General features: G+C 42.4%; 2 protein-coding genes across 3 annotated transcripts; one reads left to right on the forward strand and one right to left on the reverse strand.

Moving 5' to 3' along the window:
- The first annotated feature begins 5,654 nt into the window (after positions 1-5,654).
- cUnh14orf180 (chromosome Un C14orf180 homolog) lies at positions 5,655-18,435 on the forward strand. 2 transcript variants are annotated; one of them, XM_084014229.1, is made up of 11 exons: positions 5,655-5,684; positions 5,883-6,110; positions 6,837-6,867; positions 9,752-9,838; positions 11,489-11,603; positions 13,242-13,272; positions 13,377-13,485; positions 15,352-15,515; positions 15,683-15,815; positions 16,311-16,337; positions 16,700-18,435. In XM_084014229.1, exons 1-11 carry the CDS (start codon positions 5,670-5,672, stop codon positions 16,903-16,905), a joined length of 1,146 nt encoding a protein of 381 aa, XP_083870355.1. In that variant the 5' UTR covers positions 5,655-5,669; the 3' UTR covers positions 16,906-18,435. The 2 variants fall into 2 exon arrangements, with proteins under 2 accessions (XP_083870355.1, XP_083870356.1); XM_084014230.1 differs by lacking the exon at positions 16,311-16,337.
- A 131-nt stretch (positions 18,436-18,566) lies between these two features.
- Positions 18,567-20,744, reverse strand: LOC311016506 (transmembrane protein 179-like). Its single transcript, XM_084014231.1, has 4 exons — positions 20,401-20,744; positions 19,857-19,994; positions 19,693-19,771; positions 18,567-19,613 (listed from the first exon to the last, which is right to left on the reverse strand). Exons 1-4 carry the CDS (start codon positions 20,700-20,702, stop codon positions 19,440-19,442), a joined length of 693 nt encoding a protein of 230 aa, XP_083870357.1. The 5' UTR covers positions 20,703-20,744; the 3' UTR covers positions 18,567-19,439.
- Between the last annotated feature and the right edge of the window lie 1,409 nt (positions 20,745-22,153).

Genomic DNA, 22,153 nt, shown 5'->3' on the forward strand with positions numbered 1-22,153 from the left:
GAGTGGTTGTCACCAGTGAGTTACATGTGACATATCAATTTAACAGTAGGATTAGAGTGCGTGTTCTCTCTTAGCCCCCCACACAGAGAGAAGAAACCCTGACTCTCCTCCTGCAGACGGATGTCCTCGTACTCCGAGGGAGTGAGACAGCAGGACCTTTAAGGATTTAAAGCATCAATCACTTCTCTCAGGTGATTACAGTTTTACCTCTTTTACTCACATCAACAGGCAGATTATTCAGGCAGATTCTTGTGTGACAGGTTGTTGGCATGCATGAATACAGGAGTACTAGCACCTGTGATGTATATTGAGTACATCCATCCATCCATCCATTTTCTTCCGCTTATCCGGTACCGGGTCGCGGGGGCAGCTGCCTGAGCAGGGACGCCCAGACTTCCCTCTCCCCGGACACTTCCCCTAGCTCCTCCGGGAGGACCCCAAGGCGTTCCCAGGCCAGCCGGGTGACATAGTCACTCCAGCGTGTCCTGGGTCTTCCTCGGGGTCTCCTCCCGGTGGGGCATGCCTGGAACACCTCCCGAGGGAGGCGTCCAGGGGGCATCCGATGCAGATGCCCGAGCCACCTCAACTGGCTCCTCTCGATGTGGAGGAGCAGCGGCTCTACTCCGAGCTCCCCCCGTGTGACGGAGCTCCTCACCCTATCTCTAAGGGAGCGCCCCGCCACCCTGCGGAGGAAGCTCATTTCGGCCGCTTGTATCCGGGATCTTATTCTTTCGGTCATGACCCAAAGTTCATGACCATAGGTGAGGGTAGGAACGTAGATTGACCGGTAAACCGAGAGCTTCGCCTTTCGGCTTAGCTCTCTCTTTACCACGACGGACCGATACAGCGACCGCATTACTGCAGCCGCTGCACCGATCCGCCTGTCAATCTCGCGTTCCATCCTTCCCTCACTCGTGAACAAGACCCCAAGATACTTAAACTCCTCCACTTGAGGCAGGAACTCCCCCTCAACCTGGAGGTACATGTTGTACTTAAATACAATTTTGAAATACTTGTATTTTAATGGACTATTTCCATGTCATGTTACTTCTTCATTATATTTCAGAAGGAAATATTGTATTTTTTTTGACTCAAATAGAATTATTTATCAGCTATGGTTACTATTTGCTTTAATATTGCATTCAAAATATTCAATCAAATGTTCAGATATGATTCATTATTATAGATTACAGGCCCTACCTACAAAGGTGTTTTGACTTGACTGCTTATGTTTTAGTTACGCAACGCTACATATGCTGGGATCAAAGTGCTGGAAAATCTCTGATGAGTTTTGAATGAACCCATGAAGTCTCCCCTTGTTGCATAAGATGTTAAATTGTGTCTCAGGACACTTCTCATCTCTTTCAGGACTCCATATTATTAGACTCTAAATTTTACATAATGAGTACTTTTATCTTTGATACTCAAAGTACATTTTGCTGGTAATACTTATGTACTTCTACTCAAATATTCTATGCAAGTGTTTTTATATTATAGAATCGCTACATATTTGGCTAATTTTATAGTATATCCTGTCTGAATATACTAGTATTCACCCTCTGACTGAAATGCTTCTTTTTTAGCACCTGTCTCTATAAGCCCCCCTCCCAAAAAGCCCACTCCACTCTGATCGGCTTGCAGGAAATAAATGGCGCACCTTTGCAAAGGTAGTTCTCAAGCCATGGCTGGTATATTGTAAAGCTTTGTTGAAAACAGTCACTCAGACTTTTTATCATCCATAAATTGTCCACTAGAGGGTGCAAGAGAGGAGCAAATGATAGTGAGACCAGCGAATGTGTCTATAAGGCATTCCCTTTAATCAACAGTTCTTAATGAACTGATTTTAACATACCGTAATGAAGCATCATAAACCAGCTTTAGAGGCTGTTTTCATTAAGCAGATAAAGATCTTTGTTCACAAGGTTAGTCATGCTCAGTGTGTAGTAGACTATGTACTGTATGTGACCCTTTCACAGTGAATCAGCAGTTATAACGGCCACATGATCTATGATTCATAGAATGTTCTGCTCATAACTGAAGCACTGCTGGAATGAGATCTGACCAAAAAGAAATCATAAAGAGTGATGTATAGATGAAGCTCGAGCTTAGCCGGGGGATTTGCGTTACTGTTTACCTGAACAGTGTTTGTCAGTAAAAGTCACTGGGTCAGATAATTGAGTAAAAAGAGACAGATGGTGGCAGCATTTACTGCTGATTACATGAAGGTCATAAACTGCCTTTCAGTAGCTGGTGTTGTCAGGTCCAAGCCTATTAAACTGCCAGAGCCTGAATCTTAAAGGGATGGAGAGTGGAGGGGTTTAAACAGTGGGCCAAAACTAAAGACTCCAACATCCAAAGTTCAGGCGTACAATATGAATATCTTACCAAGGATGGTTTCATGTCTGTAACGGTGCATGTCCCCCCCCAACGTTTAGATTCAGAAGACTGCAGGATCTCTGCATGGCTTATATCAAAAAGAGTACTTGATCTTCTCCTCGCATCACTGTAGCGAGGGATGTAGCTGCTGTCACTCATACAGAGTAAAATATTCCATACCAGAGGCCTCTAGGCTACAGCAAAATTGCATAGAGTAGCTGTATGTGCACAATGCAGGAAATATAAATAGTATATGCTGATGTAGGGCCATGCGCAGTGTTGTGAAAATGACACGAGGACACAGGAGAGGCAGCGTTTTTCTGTAAACCTGCTGGACAATGCAAAATGCATAATTCTGACAAATGGTTTATGGGATCGCGAAGATATATGACCTTATGGGAAGCCAAAAGAAGAGGAAATGTGCAAATATCCAACTATCCGGGCTCTGCAAACTTCTGACTGTGGAGATTTTTCTAAAAACAGAAGGCGACCTTTGATTTAACCCTCGGATAAAGTCTTGTACTTATTAATTAATATACTGGAGGAATACTGTGATATTAACACCAGCTCAAGATGTATTCAATGTAGCACAATATAAATATAGATTACACAAAGAGCACTAATGGAATGTATTGAGGTTTGCTATGCAATGACTAAACTTGATAACAGTGTAATATGTGGATAAGACACTGTTTCATTCTACTCTGCATTCTGATGCAGAGCTCACCATTCATTTGCATTAGTGTGTTGTATTGGTTTCCCTGGGATTGCATGCTGTGGAGAGTGTTTACTGATCACACTGATGTATTTGTCCAGCAACTACGCAGGACAGACGATCAATATTCCAATTACAGGTAGATTTCTGTTCTTGCATTGTAGAATACCAGCCATCAGTCAAAATCTGTGTCAAGATGACTGTCAGTTCATGTGCAAACATACGCTTAGAGCAGGATGTGAACCAATGACCTACAGCTTAAAGATGTGTGGTTCATTCACAAATGTCTAAATAAAATGATGCCATGATGGATTCCGTGACACAAAACTATATCTGCTTTGGAGTATTGACTGACTGACCAAACTAATATATGGACCAACTGTGTACTACCAGTAATTTGTTTATATGTATACATATTTTGTGTCTTCTTCTATATATTTTCCCCCTTTCTTTTTTGTCTCACTTTATTTCATTCATTGTGTTTTGTATGTTGCTATATATGCTAAACTGAGGTCATAAGGGCACTACTAGATCTTACGCAAACAGCCCCTCCCAACTTGGACTGCTCCACGTATTCTTCAATCTGATTGGCTCAGCCTGACCCTGGGCCGGGTCACTTACTTCCCTCTGATGTTACACAGCAAAAACGAAAAAATGTTGAAACGAAAAAAGGTAGTCAAGATGAGAAAGAAATGGGTAATTTAAAAAAAAATTTGAACAATGCACTCTCAGATCAATATTTAGGCTATCATTAGTGTATATACCACTATGCCATATACAAAACAAACAAAAACTTGTTTTGATTCTGTATAACAATGATAGGCCTATTTAATTCTCATTTTCATTTCTAGGAACAAGAGACATTAGATAGGGGAGAGACATGTTAGAATGCACCAGAATGCGGGAAATTGCTTTTACGTAATTAAAAATTTTATGGAGGAGGAGCCCCAGACCCACCCCCCCTAAACAGGACACATCCCCCACATATCAAATGTTGCTGACGCCCCTGAATGTGTGTCTGAAGGGGTAAAAGTGACTGAATGTAGTGTAAAGTGCCTTGAGTCGCTAGAAAGGCACATGCAATCTATTTACCATCTATCTCTGAAATCTTGCAGCTGTGGTGACATTTATAAAATGCCATATCTTTTTTTTTTTTTTAAAGTGACTTCCAAAAATTGGTATCATTAAACCTCGGATTTCTCTCAAAGTAACCTAAACCTAACAAGCACAACAACACAATGACATCTTGAAATACACATAACTGTATTGTCATCATATCAGAGATTGCAGGTTTTTTCACGTTGAAAGGGGTCCGGTCCTGCTTGGATGGGTTTCCTGTTGCATGGCTGTTGTCAGATGTCGTTAACATGATGACAAGAACATCCCGTGCCGCCTCCTCTCAGCTGATGTGTGTCTGTTCAGCTTGACTGGCCTGTAATGAGGAGATGGAGCCCACACTCTTTTTCAATTCAGACTGAACACTGAGAGTCGGCCAGTGGCCTTCCAGATCAATCACATCAGATGCTTTGCTTACTTTCTCCCTGGATTCTGACTCACCTCTACTGACGCCACAGTTAAGTGAGGAAAAAAAATCACCTGTCTGTTTTCTCCAGTTGTCCAGTTAGAGGAGATAAAGCAACCCTGCATCTGCAAGATGCTTAGTCCAAAATAAAAGTTTAATGCTCTTTGATCCCCCTCCCGTCCACTACAAACCCCATCTTGCCTAGCTAGGTGCATCGGACACTAATGGAGACTGACTCTGCCCGTTTGCTTTGTGTTGCCCCATGCATTTCCTCCAGCTACTGCTCTCCGTCCAAACGGAGGGAGGGCGGGGAGGAGTGCAGCTCTTAAAGTCGAGACTCATTCATGATCCTCTGGATCATCCGTGGATCAAGTGCTATGGTTGTATCTCCTCTTCTGCTTTTCCTCTCTTCCCCCCCAGGCACAGATTGGCCGCACATTAATGTTGATTAGCAGAGTGTGAAGGGAAGTGAGCACACATCCAGACGAGGCACTCCTTGTGAATAAATATTTGTCATCCTTGTTTGGATAGTGAGGAGTGCTTTCCCTCTATCTCATAGATAGATTGGCCGTTCCTAAAGACCCTATGTTTGTGACTGCTGTCTGGTTTTTTGAGACTTTACAAAAGCGTGTTTTTCCCTGAGGTCGTGTGAAACGTCCTCACACTATGTCGGTGCATAATTCTTATGCACTCCTCATTTATAAATCATAAGTGGGGCAATAATTATCTCACACACTGCATATACATAATGCACTGCTCTGTGAATACATAAAAGCAGGGAAAATATAGGTCAAAATACTAAATTAAATATTATTCTATAATACTACATTTACAGAATATTTACTATATATGGTTTTCATCATCAACACCTACAGCATTGCAATTTCCCTTTTCAAGGACTGGAGAGAAACCCAATGCACAGAACACACGCTGGCAGAACTACTGTACATGAGCAGAGCCGTGATTGGCCAGCAGCTCTGCCACTCAAACAGCAAATACTCCCCAACGACTTCCTCCGTCCTCCTTTCCTGGTGCAGCCTGGGAGGAGGGAGGGGAATGGATCTTTTCTGTGTGAGTCGCCGGAGCTCCCTCAGCTTGCTTCTTACCACCTGTCCTTGACTTAGAGTGCTCGTACGAGACTGAGAAGAAGCCGTGCTGCTCGCTCCTCCCTCTGGCTGCTCTCTGTCTGTGTTTATGTGAGCAGCTGCATTTTCTTTTTAACCTTTTCTTTCTGTGTGCTGCTGTTTCTTTCTACCTGTGGTGCTTCAGTGGAGTGTCGAAGCGAGAAACGTCGGCTGGTGGAGCTCTGATGGGAGGCAGCGCTGGCTCTGGCTGGGACTGGGGATGCTGAACAGGGGGAGGGAGGGCCTGTTCGAGCTGGGACAGCAGCTCCAGCAGCAGGGGGAGTATCAGGCCGCCCTCCACTGCTTCCTCAGCTGCCTGTTGGGACTGACCCATGTGCAAAGCTTCACCTATCTGCCCAACTGCCTGCACCAGGTGAGCCAGATGCCTCAAGACTGGAGACACACACACACACACACACACACATTTGTCTCCCTTTCTTTGTCCTACACCCACATACTAACATGCATGTTTATAACATGCTTCCATAAAATCTGCTCTATCGTGTATTTGCACAGCTGCATGAACAGATTTCTCCTTTCGAGCATCATAAACGATCACGCAGGTCCCATTCAACCTTGATGTCACTGACAGCAATGTCAAATCTTACAGTAGTCCATCATGTGTCCCTGTGTTGACACTGTTCCATCGTTTCAGGGTGAGTGGGACTGATAGCGTGCATGCTGCTAGATGAGCTGTCGGACTCATCACGTGTACACTGTAACAGTCACGTCGTTAAAGATACTGTAGGATCCAGCTCATGTCTGTCCCGTTGTGTGTGGGATTTGGTGTTCGTTGAGGTCACAGGCTTTATGGCACTGTGTAGCCAGGCCAAAGTCTTTGCAGATTACATAGTGGGGCCATTTTCCAAGGCTGCCATTTAAATTGTGTTTAGTAATGCCTGAAAGAATGTCCCTGATGTCAAAACAAACTCCGGGACTTTGGAACGCGTGGCACGTGTTTGACCGAAGCAATAGTGTTGTGAAGGGAGCAGAAGTACTTGTTATGACAGCCCATGACATCATACACACGCACACTCGGGAATGCTGTTGAAAATGAATGATCGAATAATTAATCCTGTCCCTTGTCTGTGCTTTACAGATCGCAGAACTCTTCATCACTGAAAAGAATTGTATCTTTTACTGACCCAGGGAAAGCCTCACGACTCATTTCTCTTCTGATACTTTTACTTTCACCGTCCCTTCAGGACTCTTAACTGTTAGCAAGCGGGCGAACTACAAAACTAGTTTTCTCTTTCTGCGACGTGAACACGCAGAGGATTGTCTGTGATGGAATGCGTGGCAAACTCCCGGCACAATGAAAGATGTAGACCCTTTATGGAAAGCAGTGTAAACGGAGGGGGATGAGTGGATGTCTCTGGACAAGTTCATAATCACACGTTTGTCCCAGAATGCAATACGTTTTGTGCGCAGCTCAGGCTGTGTGGCCGTCTCTTAAGAGGATTTGTAGGCTCTTATCGCTGCACAACAGAGCGGAAGAGCACTAATTAACCTGTATGTGCACCGACTAGCCCGTTCACCGCCACCTCACTGCTTCTATAAACTATAGCGCTATAGGACATAGAGATAATGGAGAGGTGCTGCGTTTCAGGATATATTACCTCTGTGGCTCTTCTCCCTGTTACTGAGACACACAAACACTTAACTTGCCAGCTCAGGTTTTCTATCTCAGCAAGGCTTACTGTCAATTTTCCAAAATAGGTCGATTTACTGAGGTCCCCTTCATCAATAGCTATCAGGACTCTTCTCAGCATGGACCGGTATCTACTTAAGTCCAGCATCTACCATGACAGGGCTCAATAATTTTAACGTACAGCACTTTATTACATAACGTCATCAATAATAATGTTTTTTTGTCATGTCAAACTGTGGCATAAATGTTATGGGTGTAGTTACCGTGTTACATAATTTTACTTTATAGCCATGAAAATGTAATTACATCATACATCGAGATTTTGTAAGTATAATTCATAATGTACTGACAAACTATGATATTTATTATTTTTATTAATACTATCATTGTGCACAGAGAATGAAAGTATGTGGTCATTTTCCATAATTGAGAAGAAAAAATAGTTCAATTTTCATAGTTCTCATGAGCATCATGAGCTGAAGTAGGGATGTGGTGGTTTTAGTCATGGTCCTCTAGGGAGGTGAAGGGTCAGCGTGCTCAAACTGGGAGAGGATATGGGAACTTTTGGTTTTCACACAAATGTTTATGACAACAGAAGGCTCGGTGTCTCCTCATATTTTGTCTGTGTGGCGGTCTAACCAAATTTCACGATTAGGTAATAAAGCTGAATTGACCGTAGTCAAAGCTTGATGTATGGTTATCAGAGCTGGCAGCAGCTACAAGTGACCTTTGTCCAAAGCCACGGCTGCTGTGTATTTACTGAAACGGTTTCATGCAAAGTGCTGACCCAGACAATTTGACTTTAGACTCAAACAAAGAGGAGTATGAGATGCAAATCCAGGCACATTGTATATTTACATTGTTAAAGTTGTTATGCAGAGCAGAAAGAGTAGTCATTCAGTCATATTTCATCACATTATATATATAGTAATGCTACTGACTAGAGTATTTTATTTCAGGGCACCCTTAGGTGAGTTGGTCAGCACGTGTCTTTGAAGGTGCCGGTGTTAATGCACGTTCTTGTGGAGTTTTGTGTGCGTAGAGTGGAGCACACATTCTCTGGAGAGGATTGTGTGAAGTTCCTGGTTGTAGCGTTGTTGTGGTCCAGCCAGGTTAAAAATAGCAGGCAGACCTTTAATGATGGCTGTTGCCCTAATCCTCCCTCCCAGATGGTCCAGCTCACACTCCCCTTATTCCCTGCTGCCAGGTGGCTCCTCTAGATTTGTCCAAAACATCACATTTGTGCTACGCAATAAAAATAGGGAGTTCCACTTTATTATTAAAAATGCCGGGTTTGATGACAGGACTTGCTTTGCCATCTCTTACTGTACTGTACAGTAAATTATTCAGATGTACAGCCACTAATAGCTTTTCAACATCCACCATCTATTTTAGTATCATGTGCTGCTCATCAGACCTAAACATTTTTAATGTTTAATCGTCTTTTCTGTATCTGTCTTTATCTGTCCTGTCCTTTTGTTGAGGATCGTATGTACAATAGGATTTGAACTGGTGGATCTGTGCCTGTCCTGCAACCCTGATCATTATTCTCCAGGTGACAAAAAATGAAGGAAACCAGCCGTTGTTGTTTTCAGTTCAAAGCTTAACTGAAAATCTACTGTCCATCTTTCCAACCCTTATTATAAAAAGTAGATATTTAGTTTTATGTAAGATATATTAAGGTATAATGGGCAAATTAGGTGAAGAATGAAACCAGAATGTCATTTATAGCGTTTTAAACATGGGACATCTGGTGTTAAGTAGGACATTAAGACAGGCAGGGCTGTGTTTATTTTAGGCATTCTCCTTCCCATTGGTCTCTAAATTCACCTGACAAGCATCAATGGTGTCATTTTACAGCGGGGCGGACTCTCAGTTCGCAGAATGCTTTAGACAAAGTGAAGAGGCTCTATTTTTAGGATTCTTTTTATAGGGAGTCTTTTCATGGAAACAAAAGTGGCATTCAGATCATTTAAAAGGAGTCGGTCCAAAACACAAAAACAAAATGCACTAAAACAGGAATATGATATGAGGCAGTGAGGTTTAATCAGATGCTATACTGTGTCCTTTTGTTCAGCATTTAGGATTTGTTTTGCATCACAGTTGCTCCGTACGAAAACCCCAAATCGGCAGGGAAGCTGTGGCACGTTGAAATCTGCATTGCAACATCCAGACCTCACCATCAACAATCTGCTTTGAATGATTACATATTCTGTTTTGCCTGGAGGGCTCAGTCATGAGAGGGATGGAAAAAAACAAAAACAAAAAACAGCGCTGAGCTGGGCAACAAGGCTGTTTTTAACTCTCCAACAACTGACTAATCCCGTTGACAACTGAGACAGATCCTTCACCTATATAAACAGATGAGAAGGCCCTCCAGTTCATCCAGGCTGAGAAAATGTTCTACGAGGTGGCGTTGATCGAGCTCACGGCTCTTCATGGCAGCACAGGCAAGTACTTTTGATATGAAGCTATGGATGAATACTTCTGGGAATATACTGTAAGTGCATATACAGTACGCATGTATCACATGTATATCATGCAGCCTTTGATGAGTCATCTTCTTTGAGTTTGAATGTCTTTTGGTAATGCTTTGTTTATTTGACTAACTTATAGGTAACACTGAGATATTGTTCATTTTTTATTTGATTCAAATTAATTGCTAAATCATATGTCTATAGAGGAATCAGAGTATTTTAGTCGGTGCACAGCAGATCAGCTGAAAGTATAAAAATGTGAATATATGAAACTTGTTACAGGCGAGTTCATTTATAATTCAGTAGAAGAAGAAGTTTTAAAAGAGATACAAAGAATTTGGAAATCATATTTACTTGAGTTTAACTGGAGCAGTTATTTTAAGAATATTCTCTGTTCTCAAAACATTGTCTAAATTTGTACCAAATTCCAAGTTTTCCTGACTTTAAGGATACAATTATTTAAGGGTTGAAGGGTGTGTAATGCAAAATAACATGGAATCAAAATTTCAATTCATTTTTTCATTTCATTTTGAGGGTTTATCAAGGCATCACATGCACTGACGCATTGGCAGACAGACTGTGTATTTAGTGAGCAGCTCTCCAACGTGACTTTTGTTTAACCTGCATCTACAAAACAACCCGCAAACAATACAATATAAAGACACCCTATCCTGTTAACTCACTGAGCTAATATGAAATGACGTCCCGTTCTACCCAAGTGCGTCTTTGTTTATAATATACCTGGCGGAGCTGTTAGCCCGCATTCGGAGCGAGGTCGCTCGTTCATCACCCGCTGCTCCAGACGTCTGGCCTTCCTCTGTATCTGCTGCTGAGGCGGCGGCGGCAGCAGCAGAGCGTGGGCACAGTGGAGGAGAACGGGGACAGACGTGGTAGAAGACAAATGGCCACACTTTGCACCATCTCATTAAGAACTGTGTGTCGCCATAGAATACTGAAGCTCCTGATTCAGCACTCGCTTGGATTGAACGCTGGACTTCCAGGGGCAGAGCTGGCACGCTTACAAGCTGTCTTTCCTCAAACGTAGCCCGTCTCGATATTTCCCCCGTGACAGCTCACATCACTCTAATGTTGTGGGTTTTGTAATGCAAACAAAAGACTTTACCTGTTAAATAAATCAGTGTAACTTACAACAATTTATTTGCACTGGCTTGTGGCATGGACTGCAAGCTGAACTCAATTCCACCTCCATTATTGTCTGCAAGTGTGTGTGTGTGTGTGTGTGTGTGCGGTGTGTACAGTACACGTTGCATGTTTGTGGTGTGTCACCGTGTGTCTCAGTGTTACAGTGTGGGCGTGGTGAGTGTGTTGTTTGACTCCCTTATCCGCTCTCTCCTGCCCTTATCTCTGCTCTCTTGTCTCCGGTCCTCAGTTGGCTCCACTCTGCTGTCTGGGCTTAGAGTCCGCAGCAGTGCTAGACAGGCTGATAGCCAGATACCCAGGGCTTTTTAGGTTTTATTTTTCAAACTGTGCAGCGCCACAGAGGGAAAGCGCTCAAAGGACAGTGAGGCGAGAGGAATAGACAGAAAGGCGAGCACAGAGGGAGAGACTGAGTGCTTTGCTGGCGGGCTGACTGTGATTCCATGCCCTGTGTTTGTGTAACAGGGCCTCAGGAGGAGGCGACGCTGGGCTCTGCGGGATGGAGCGAGGAGCTTTCGGAGCAGGCCTCCCAGGCACAGCACCTCGAGCGGCTGGCCCAGCTCTGCATCATGAGCAAACAGTAGGTAAAACTGTGTCCTGCTGTAGCTTCTGTTGTGGTGTAATTCGTGGTGGTTACATGTTCTGTGACTTTTTACTTTTGCATTTCTGCATTTGACCCTTCGTCGTCATTTCACAGAGCTGTGAAAATGGTGGAAACAATATATTTGCATTTGTGTCTCTTATCAGATTTATGCCGAAAGCAGCCGCTCTGAGCAATAAAATGCTAATTTGTTCATAAAGTCAAACCCTGAGTTTAACTCATATATATACTATATAAGTATATCTCAGACTGATATCATCTTGTGATAATTAACGCACGGTCACTAACAAAATTATTTGGCTTGCTTAGGATACATTTGTGCAACAGATTGCTTTTATTACCATGTCATGGTTATTTGTCGTGTTTTAATATTAATCATTGACAAAATGAGAAATGGGATAATAATGTATCCATGTCCACTTGCACGTACACACATCGGCCATTCTGGAATGGAAATGATTCGAACCAGATAAACTCTGGCTCCAAGTCTTTTTTTTTTTGCTAGAGTTGAATTTCCCTGTAGATGTGGAGAAAAGAGACACCGCACTTTACGTGAGTGTTTCAGAAGAAACGCCTTAACTGGATCTGGAGTCTCCTGTTGCAGGGGTACTTTGTTAGGCCGTAGCATGCACCTACTTTTTGTGCCTCTGTTGTCATTGTTGGGATTAGGCCATTTAACCTGATTGCCAGAGAGGGTGACAGAGGGTGGAAGGCTTGTTTGACGGAGGGCTGGTCAGAGAGCTTCACTAAGGCAGGGAGCATATAGTGGAGATGGTACTGACTATTGGTTAATAACTAAATAAGAACAAGCAGGAATTTGATTCCACTCTTCAAAATGAGGAACATAAAAACCCAGATTAACTTTGTTATCTATCAGTGGGGAAATCTTAATGCCCAAAAGCTCTTACTACCTCCAACATAAGCCTCAATCCGAGTCTTTCTGTCCTTCAGACAGGAAGTTGTTACTCCCTGACTCTCTCAGAGATGTCGTAGGAAGTCCTTTGGGCCTGCGAAGGGCTTTTCTGTCTTTTGCCGATCCGATTTCCCCTGAAAAGGACGTTCTAAAGCAGAGCAAACTGACACCTGGCCATTACTAATTGAAGGGAAGTGTGGGTTTGGAGCAGCAAAGACGACATCTGTCACACTAAACAGAGCTTGCTCTACATCTATAGGCACACGTGAGGGTGATGAATGTCCTTGGCCGGCTTTCTAGGGCAGATATGAATGGAACGGCTGGCAGATTCTCAATGTGCCACATCGTAGCTTAGCACTAAGCAGAAGAGTAGTGGAAGGTCAGTAAACCAACCTGTGAGCGCCATGCCGTCTGTAATTCATCCCGGAGAATAGAAAGGGGCAGTCAGGCTGGCAGAAATAGACGGGTTTCCACTTCCTCCATCAGGCGCCTGAGAACCTGCAGCCCTGCTCTCTGTCTAATCACAGCATGCGCATGTTTGGATTTCTCATGCAGCTGTAACCGATACGCTCGGCTGGCTGTGCAGCACACGCCACTACATTTGATTAAGGTCAGGTGTTGTTGTCTTCGAAAAATGTTTGCGTTTCAATGGAAGAAGAATGTAGTGTATTGTTAAACGGTGCAATCTTTCCTTCTCCTTTCAGGCCACACCTTGCTCTAGAATACAGCGGTAAGGTATGTACATCATTCTCCAGATTCTTTTTTTCACAAACGGAAAAAGTTTATGGCACTCATGCGTCAACTTCAGATCTCTGCTGTCTGTTTTATTAATCTGCCAGGCTGCAAAGATCCACCAGAGGGCCTTTGGTAATGACCACCCTATTACTGCCAGAAGCCTGGAGCTTATGGCCACCGTCTATGCTGAGATTGGCAAGACTGAATATTCAGGTAAACACTCACCTGGGATGATTGACTACTGCCATCCTGATACAGGATGCTTTAGAGAGCACACAGCACGGTGAGAATGTGGTTTAAAGCAAATCAGTTAGCCTTCGAACCATGTCAACCCTTGAAAACGTTAAATTAATAAACACTTGCAGTCACGTCGGACATGGGAGTGCTTTTATGCAGATGCTAAAGAAAAGAAAGCTTTGTGACAGTTTGAGGGCGGCGTTTTTTCCGTACAGTATGTCTGCTTGGCTTGCATTAAGAGGGAGGAACTCTCTAAACTCGCAGCATTTTTGTGAGAACTGCTGTGGTGTAAAAAGCAATATTCACAAAGCAGCCTCTCTGTCGAGTCAGCTTTCAGAGGCAGTGGTGCTGAACAGGGCGCGCTACAGGGAGACAGGAGTGTACAGCCTATAAAGACAGATTTACAACACTCCTTGTTGTTCTCCTCATATGGTGGTCAACGTGTTTGGTTCTATGGTGAGAAGGTGCAGGGTCAGAGCGCTTTTATCTGTTGTTGCAGATCAGGACACACAGGAGTTGCTTTGTGTGTACGACCTTTTATTTTGTACTGTACACACTCTTTGGCCCACACTAAGGCGCTTCATGTTTAACAGGTTACAGCCCTCTTCTCCTAAATACAGTTCCCTGTAATCTCCCTGTCACCCTCCCTCAGCTAACAAACTACGTGTGTGTTTGAAAGTCCAATTCGTTTGTCAACTGTAGTGCGTCATGTAGAAGTGTATGTTAACATTTATAAACTATAAGGGAACAGTCATTTTAACAATATCCACCAAATTCTATTTTAGATATCATGGTAATGAATAACTAGGAATAGGGGGAGGCTGAAACTACTCTCCTTTCAGAAAAAAGTTTCTTTATTATTTATTTATTTATTTATTTTAAAGTTTACAGTCTCTTATGAAATATGTCCCTAAATATATGACCCCTGATTTTATTTTGGTTGAATTATCTTCAAAACAACTAGCTGGAGTAATAGATAGGAAGTATTCACATTTGTATTTACCATTATTATTATTATTATTATTATTATTATTATTATTGTTATTGTTATTGTTACTGCTTATGTTGACATGAGCTTGAGCAGTTTCTTTCTGTCTTATAAAAACTGAAATGATCTCTCAGGAACATGTTAATCTATGTCGACTGATGCATCAGCCAGCATTGACAGACAGACAAGAGGAAGGCAACTTTATTTGTATAGCACATGTCATACATTCATTCAAGGCAGACTCAAAGTGCTTCACATCATAACATGTCATACAATAAAGTGACAAAAAAATAGAAGAAAAATAAAGGTAAAATTAAAATGCATTACAGAAAGACAAGGAGAATAAAAACATATTTGCAATAATTAAAAACAGTAGTAAGAAATATGAAATCCTTTCAAATAATTAATAATAATAAATAATAATAAATAATAATAATAATAATAATAAAATAAGGAGGAGCAACCAGAATAAGGCTCATTTTACCTCTTTTTTTTTTTTTTTACTTTTGGAGAAATAGATCTTTTTAAGAAACAAAGTTTGGAGATTATGACAAGATTTTTTTCTGAGATCCTGGAATAGTAAATAACAAAGCTTTTAGTGGAAATATATTGGGGGGAAGCAAGAAAACCGGATGTTTTTGACTATTTTTGCATCAGTCTGTGTAACTGAGTAAGCAGTGCTGTACCTGGTGCTGACAGAGTTAACGCTGGTATCTTCTCTAAGAAACATTTGCATATTTAACTTTGTATGTTTAACATCGCCTCAGTGTCTGTCTTCAGAGCAGGCTGCAGGCTGCACCTGTGTGAAGTAGCAGCAGGCATCTACTCATGTGTGGACATGGTCCTCTTATTAGACTCCCTGGGGCAGTGTGTGTCTGCACTCTCCAAGCGCTTCGCTGCTGCAGAGTCCATCAGAGACACCGTCAACTGTATTCCTCATTCCCACCACGAGAAACACTCAGAGGTCCGCCACAGAAAGGACGCCCACCATCAACAGGAGGACGCGCTGAAAGCTAAGGTACTGTCAACAACACCTGCGGGTATCTTCATGTGTAACGATGGCTAGGAGCTGTTTGCTTGTAAAAAAAAAAAAATCTGTGCCTTCCAGCTGTTTCTTGTCGGTCTTTTGAATTTTATCAGGAGCTTTGTTTTGGATACACTCATCCTCAGCTGTGTGTGATGCAGGTCGCCAACGGCAAAGTCCCCACCTCCATTCTGAAGAGGCCGAGCCCCATCTATGGGTCAGACACGGAACCCGGCCACAGACGGAAAGGCGAGCGGAGGGTTCGATTCAGGGAGCCAGAGACCACAGTGCATGGTGAGAAAACAAACAGGGAAACAAGTGTCACATGACCAGGCACAGATGTGTTTATGCTAAGAGAACATGCTGCCCTCTGGTGCTTTCACACCTCCACCAAACCGTCCCAGTGACTTCATAGCACACATATTTTCTTCATGTACATGCTTTACACGTACAGAAGGGTGAATGAAATCCAAATTTGCCCTCAACCCATATGTAACGTCCGTGTATGCACTTAGCAGTAAAGAGAAAGGAGAAGATGCTTTACAACATCCCAAGATTGCATCGTAAACTCTTATCCTTCGGGGATTAAGTACTATTTAAAAATAATGTAATGCTGTTGGACTTCCAAACATGAACAAGTGATTTACTCTTCCTAATTAATTATGCATGCAAATGAGGCACCATGGAGTCTGTTCCAGAGAGATAGTGGAGTCTATGAGGTGCAGCAGCTGGCTGTAAGCTGCTGTACATCACAGAGGTTGACTGGCCTCTTTTCTGTCGGCTTCACAGACTTTCCTTACTCTGACTGTTTAGGTGGTAAGTCTGTCTCCAAGTGTCTCATTCACTGCATTAATGTGCATGAGAAAATGTATTTTTAACTTTAAAAAATATTTAGTTTAATTGTTTGTTTGTTTTTTTAACTGTCACTTTTGATTGACTTTGTTGCCTGTCATGCAAAATGGAGTTAAAGCCGCTCACTGTCACCGTTTCTTTTCTCTTTTTAACGGAGTTTGAAACACAGAGTGCGCCTCCACTACACTGCATATAAATAGTCATTTTAAATCAAAACTTGACTCTCTAGTCTTGACTTTGTTAAGTCATCTGTGTGTATGTGCCAACTCAAATGATCATTTACAAATCAAAATAGTAAGAAACCGGTTTTGTGTTTTTGCTCGTAGCCTATGAGACGGCACCGTCCCGCCCCCACCTCGCCCTGTTCACTTGCCTCTTCCTGCTGATGTCATTCCTGGGTGTGGCCATGTACTGCACAGACCGGCGGCGCCCGCAGCGACTGTGCGAAGAGCTGGAGGACGCTCTGGCTGTCTACCTGCTGCATATGAAACAGCTCCTGTGGGGCTGCTGGATATGGCTGACCATGCAGTGACTGAGACCGTCCACAGGGGGAGACATGGAGCCTCCTTTATTTTTTTCAGATCCCTCTTTTTTCCTATCTCTGAAGCCCAGGACTACAAACACCTCAGCCCTTTGGCCAGGCTCCCGAAGGGAAAAATGTGTAATCCCAGAAATATGTAGCTTCCATGTCTTTATGTACATATGTGCTAAGGTGGTGATGCCACTCCTTATTGAAGCTATGATTTTGCACATCTGCAATGTTAATGCTCACATATACCGCTCCCTTATTCACCCCCAGCCATTCAGTTTTGCAAGTCATGACACAGTCTGTTGTATGTGAGTGAATGCTACCATGGAATGCACACATTTATTTATGTTCCAATACATGATATGTGTACATCAGATATTACACAAAACTGAATGTGTATATATGGTTCAATATACTATGGACACAATATTCAGACTTGTAATTGCACATATATGAATGTAGAGATGTTTGGAAGTCGCTTTGATCGCCAAAGCGTACATTCAAGAGGAGGCGAACGGAAGCACAAACGTGTGATCTGTTGGATAACGATCAGAGAGGAAGAAAACATAGGGCTGCATCACTTCACAGCACCAGGCTGACGGCAGAAAATCACCTCTTTCTTTACAGACTGCCTGGTCTTCTGTATGACTGACTGTCTTCTGCTCCACTGAGGAGAAAATCTGCAGCACAATGTTATGAATTTCCTCACCGTATCTAACATCGAAGAGAATATACTCTGAAAAACTGAAATAATACTAATGCTTTTGACAGTGTTCCTCTTTATAACCGCTTGAATCCCACAAAATACCCTTTATCCTAAATGTTATTTATTCTTCTATACTGTATATCTGCATCTACGCAAATATCCAACTTTCAATTAGTTTAGATTTTTTAACTTTTTGTTACATGTTACATTTCTATTTAAGGTAATATTCAGGTTTTAACCGTGATGTCAAATGCTCATCAAGCTTTGGACAAACGTATGGATGGACAAATACTTGCAATACATACAAAAAAGCAAAAAAAACAATATTCATTACCACACTTATATGAGGCCAAACAGAAATGTTGTTGTATGATTCCCTTTTATCAAATGAAGCAAAAAATAATAATAATAAAAAAAATTCAAACCACACAACTTGATTTTGGTAATCAAAGGGCACAGTGATGCACATCCCACAGACCTCATTATGAGCAATAACACACATCGCATAGTTTCAAGTAAAACATTGTTCTTTATATAACAGGTTTCAGGGAACTTAGAAGGAACATTGGATTTTGGAGTTTTTTGCATTTGAATGTCAAAGCAATATAAGGCTAATAACGCCCGTAACCTAAATCACCATTAGCAATAAAACAGCGCCCAATAAACTCATGTCCTGCATAGGGCGCATTTAGCTTAGAAGCTGCATTTCACAGCCATCCAGACGTTTATGGTCACTTTGTAAGAAGTGCCTTTTATGTAGCGTTTTCTTAGTTCCAACCGTTTTATGATTTCAGTTGTTTGGAATAAAACTGTCATTGCCTATCAAAGTGGAGCAGATGATGCGCTTTCTTCCTGTAAAGGCTGACGAGGAGTGAATGTGTGATGTGTTTGCAACAGGGGGGCGAAAGATGCATGCGGGTACATTTGTGCGTCTACTCACAGTAATACAGTATATTGGTTTGTAGCCTATAAAGTGTGAAGGAGAAGCCTGAGATACTATATGGCACCGGATAGGATTTGTTTTTATTCCACATAGATTGCTTAAAGCATTATCCTATTCCTCTATGATGCTGTACTGATAGACTAGCACCTCTTTGATGTGCATATAATTCATCTCTCTAACTTAAAGCACTTTTGGACCAGTTGCCTGATACATGAATGTCTGAGCTACAATTTGTCATTTTTATAAAACACCTTTTATATCTGCTGATAAATGTGTGAAAACACTGCAACAGCACGCATCTTTTTTACTTTGCAGCAGCATGCAAAGAATGAATCGCTTCATCAGGATGCGTCGCACATCCTACCAGAAGAAAGGAAATGTCCTTGGGAACACATTTATTGGTGTATAAAACTAAATAACATCCCTTTACATCTAAAAACCACCACCCTATTAATTTGTCATGCATTCGGTCCATGCAGAAGATTCACAAAGACATGATCCATCAGCCAATCTGTCCAACCCATTAATACTGTGTTGCTAAATAGGAGTTGAGCAAAACTGGGTATACATTTCCATTAAATGGTTTGAATATAGTCGGAGCTGAACTATGGCTGTGTGTGTGGGAGAGGAATGCACACAGGGGATGAATAAAGTCAATAAAGCAGCATTCCTCAAGGATTGATAACCATTGTAAGATTTTGTGAGGGAAAATTGATTACCTTTGGAGAAGAAAGCTAAAAGCTTCTGATTGATTCAATCGATGATCAATGGGAGCAAACGCTAATTTGATTGTCTACGGAGGCAAACATTGGTGCTTCTCATGGAAGGCAGGAAGGACTGTACGCGTGGGTGCGAGGGAGTGTGTGTGCTCGTGTGTCCGTCTGGTTTCTAGATCAGGCCCGTCCTGAAGTCAGAGTTGCGGTGTGAGGAGCGGCCGAGTAGCAGATCCTTCTCGTGGATCAGGCTGTCCAGCAGGTCTTCTTGTCTGTAGTTGTGGTAGACCTTCAGGAAGGCCATCACTGCAATCCCAAGCCAGGTGAGCCACGCAGCCCACAGGCCAAACTGAAGGACGGAAGGCAATCGTTCTAAATATGACCGAGATTCAGGATTTTTCTGTCTTGAACAATATCAACAGTCTTACCTGAGCTATAGCAAACTGGTCGTAGAAAGCGGAGTTGTCCAGGCCGAGTTCGAGATCGGTGTCCTGCAGCTCCTCGCAGCTAAAACACGACACACATGAGTTGGCATTTAAGAGGAATACTGCACTGTATCATGAAGAGTTCAGTTTGAGTGCTGCTCTCTCACCTGCTGGGCATGGTCCCTGCCTCTGTGACGGAGTCACACCACATGTTGAAGCCCACGCTGACGATGGTGCTGGACAGGAAGACTGTGAACACCACCAGGGAGCTGATCAGCAGGTTGAGGAAAGCGTTGAAGGTGGAGCTGCAGAATGAAGAAAGGATTAAAACTCTGCTTAACTTAATGTATAAATGAATTAAAAATGTGACTATAAACACAGTTATCACACAGCATGATCAACTTGTTGACAGGTTTGAAATACTGTATTGTGAGCCACATTTTTTTATTTTTCAAAGGCAACACAAGTCCCTCCATCTTTATAATGGACGACGACAGTGACGAGTCGTTTTATAGGCTCATTCTATGGCGTTTATCATCAGAGCACAGTTTGTATTACATGCAGCCTGTAATTCTTCCAGAATAGCGCGCACATAAGGGCGTGGGGTATAGACAGGACATGTTTACATTGAGCCGTTAGTGGTATAAAGCATGTCAGCTTATTTCGGGTTATTGAATTGCGTTGAACAAGCACAAGTGAACGGTCACTCACTCGTCGTGTCCTTTGCACAGGAAGAAGAGCAGCCTCCATGCTTGCACTGCGGACAGGATGAGGGACGCGATCCCCACGAAAGTGATGAAGCTGCAGGAGGACTCGGGTCCCCACTCCTCCACGATGAAGCGCTGCTTCGACACGGTGATGTTCTCGTTCTGCCACATCCCCCGCGTGAACAGCAGGCATTTCCCCCCGAAATCCTCCGTGTTTTCAGACAGAGGCACCACGGCGATGAAGCCGAACACGAAGGCTAAAAAATACAGGATGCACTGGGCGAAAATTAAATTGTCGAGGGCCATTTTTGTTTTTTACTGTGCGCTTCTTCTGCTCTCTGCGTGCTGGAGAAACTGCGGCTGCGCAGTGGAGGCAGCGACCGAGCAGAGGCGCAGCATCCGATGTTCTGCTGCAAGTTAATGAGCAGGATGAGGCCTTCAGGGCTCTCCCGTCTTCTCTACATCCAGGCTGTTGGGATCTGTTGGGATTTTTTGTATATATATATATATATATATATATATATTTAAAAAAAAAAAAAATTATATATATATATATATATATATATAGAACAGCTTATCTTATATATTTTAACACCATCACATACAAGTTGTGTTTCCGCTTCTTCAATCTCTTCATTGAAGCTTTATGTTTACAATGAGACACATTTTAAATCTACACTATTCCGTTTATATGTTTTGTGCCTTATTTTATTAGTGCAAATTCCTTAAAATGAAACCTGCCATATTTGCTGTTTTTGGAAACCTTATTAGCCATTATTTAAATTCTAAATCATTGTTTAAAGTCCTATAAATTTGTACTGAGCTAAATGTTAAAAGGTTAAATGTTGTTTTATGGTAGGTTAGATAACGGTGCAGCTCTTCAGATGTTCATTCAGTGGCGTTAATGCAATCATGCTCTTGTATACACACACACACACACACAGTGCACTCACAATTGAGAGTAATGGTTTGTTTATACATGGTGACAGTCCTTAAGGAAGTGCAGGTAGCTGTCACAAGCATCTGACACGCTTCACTGAGCCCATCTGGTGAGCTGGCCAAGGTGTCTTTCACCCTTCCTGGCCAGCCAGTCTCAGCGCTGCTCACAGTGCCCTCCAGTGGGCAAGGCACCTGCAGAGTCACACAATCATTGCCTCGGTGTAGAGATGCAGCATGCAAAATGTTGGGGTGAAAAACCATCAGTTCATGTCTTCAAAAAGCTTTCTTTTTTAATAGAAAATGTAAAAAAAAAAAAATTCTGTTTAAAAACTTTAGATATCAATAGTTAAACATCAAAGTGGGGCTAAACATATTATTATTATTACAGTAGTTTCCTAGGAAACACTTCATGCAACACAAAGACAAGTATTTATACAAGAGCTTTCCAGGCATCAGACGGCAATTTGTATCCATCATAGAAACTGCAGCGTTTTGCATCCTCTCCCTTGCACATGATTTATGTGTCATTTTGCTCCACCGCAGCACTCTGATTTCCATGATGTTATCAACGGTTAGATTAGCTTGAGTCATGGTGTGTGTGTGTGTGTGCTTGTGCACGTGTTTGGTCTTGGTGTGCTTAGCATCATTTTTACTTATGTTTCATGCTTCTTGGCCATTATTTTTGCTCTGGCAGATCTTTATTCTTGGGTTTATGATAAATGATCCAGGTGACTATTTCCTGTAACAAATCACTTTAGACCATTCTGTTGATGCATTATCACTGGAGTATTGTACTGCTGGTGAAACACCATTGTAAC

This window comes from Eutrigla gurnardus (genome assembly GCF_963514095.1).
Source record: "Eutrigla gurnardus genome assembly, chromosome: 7".
NCBI classification, from domain to species: Eukaryota; Metazoa; Chordata; class Actinopteri; order Perciformes; family Triglidae; genus Eutrigla; species Eutrigla gurnardus.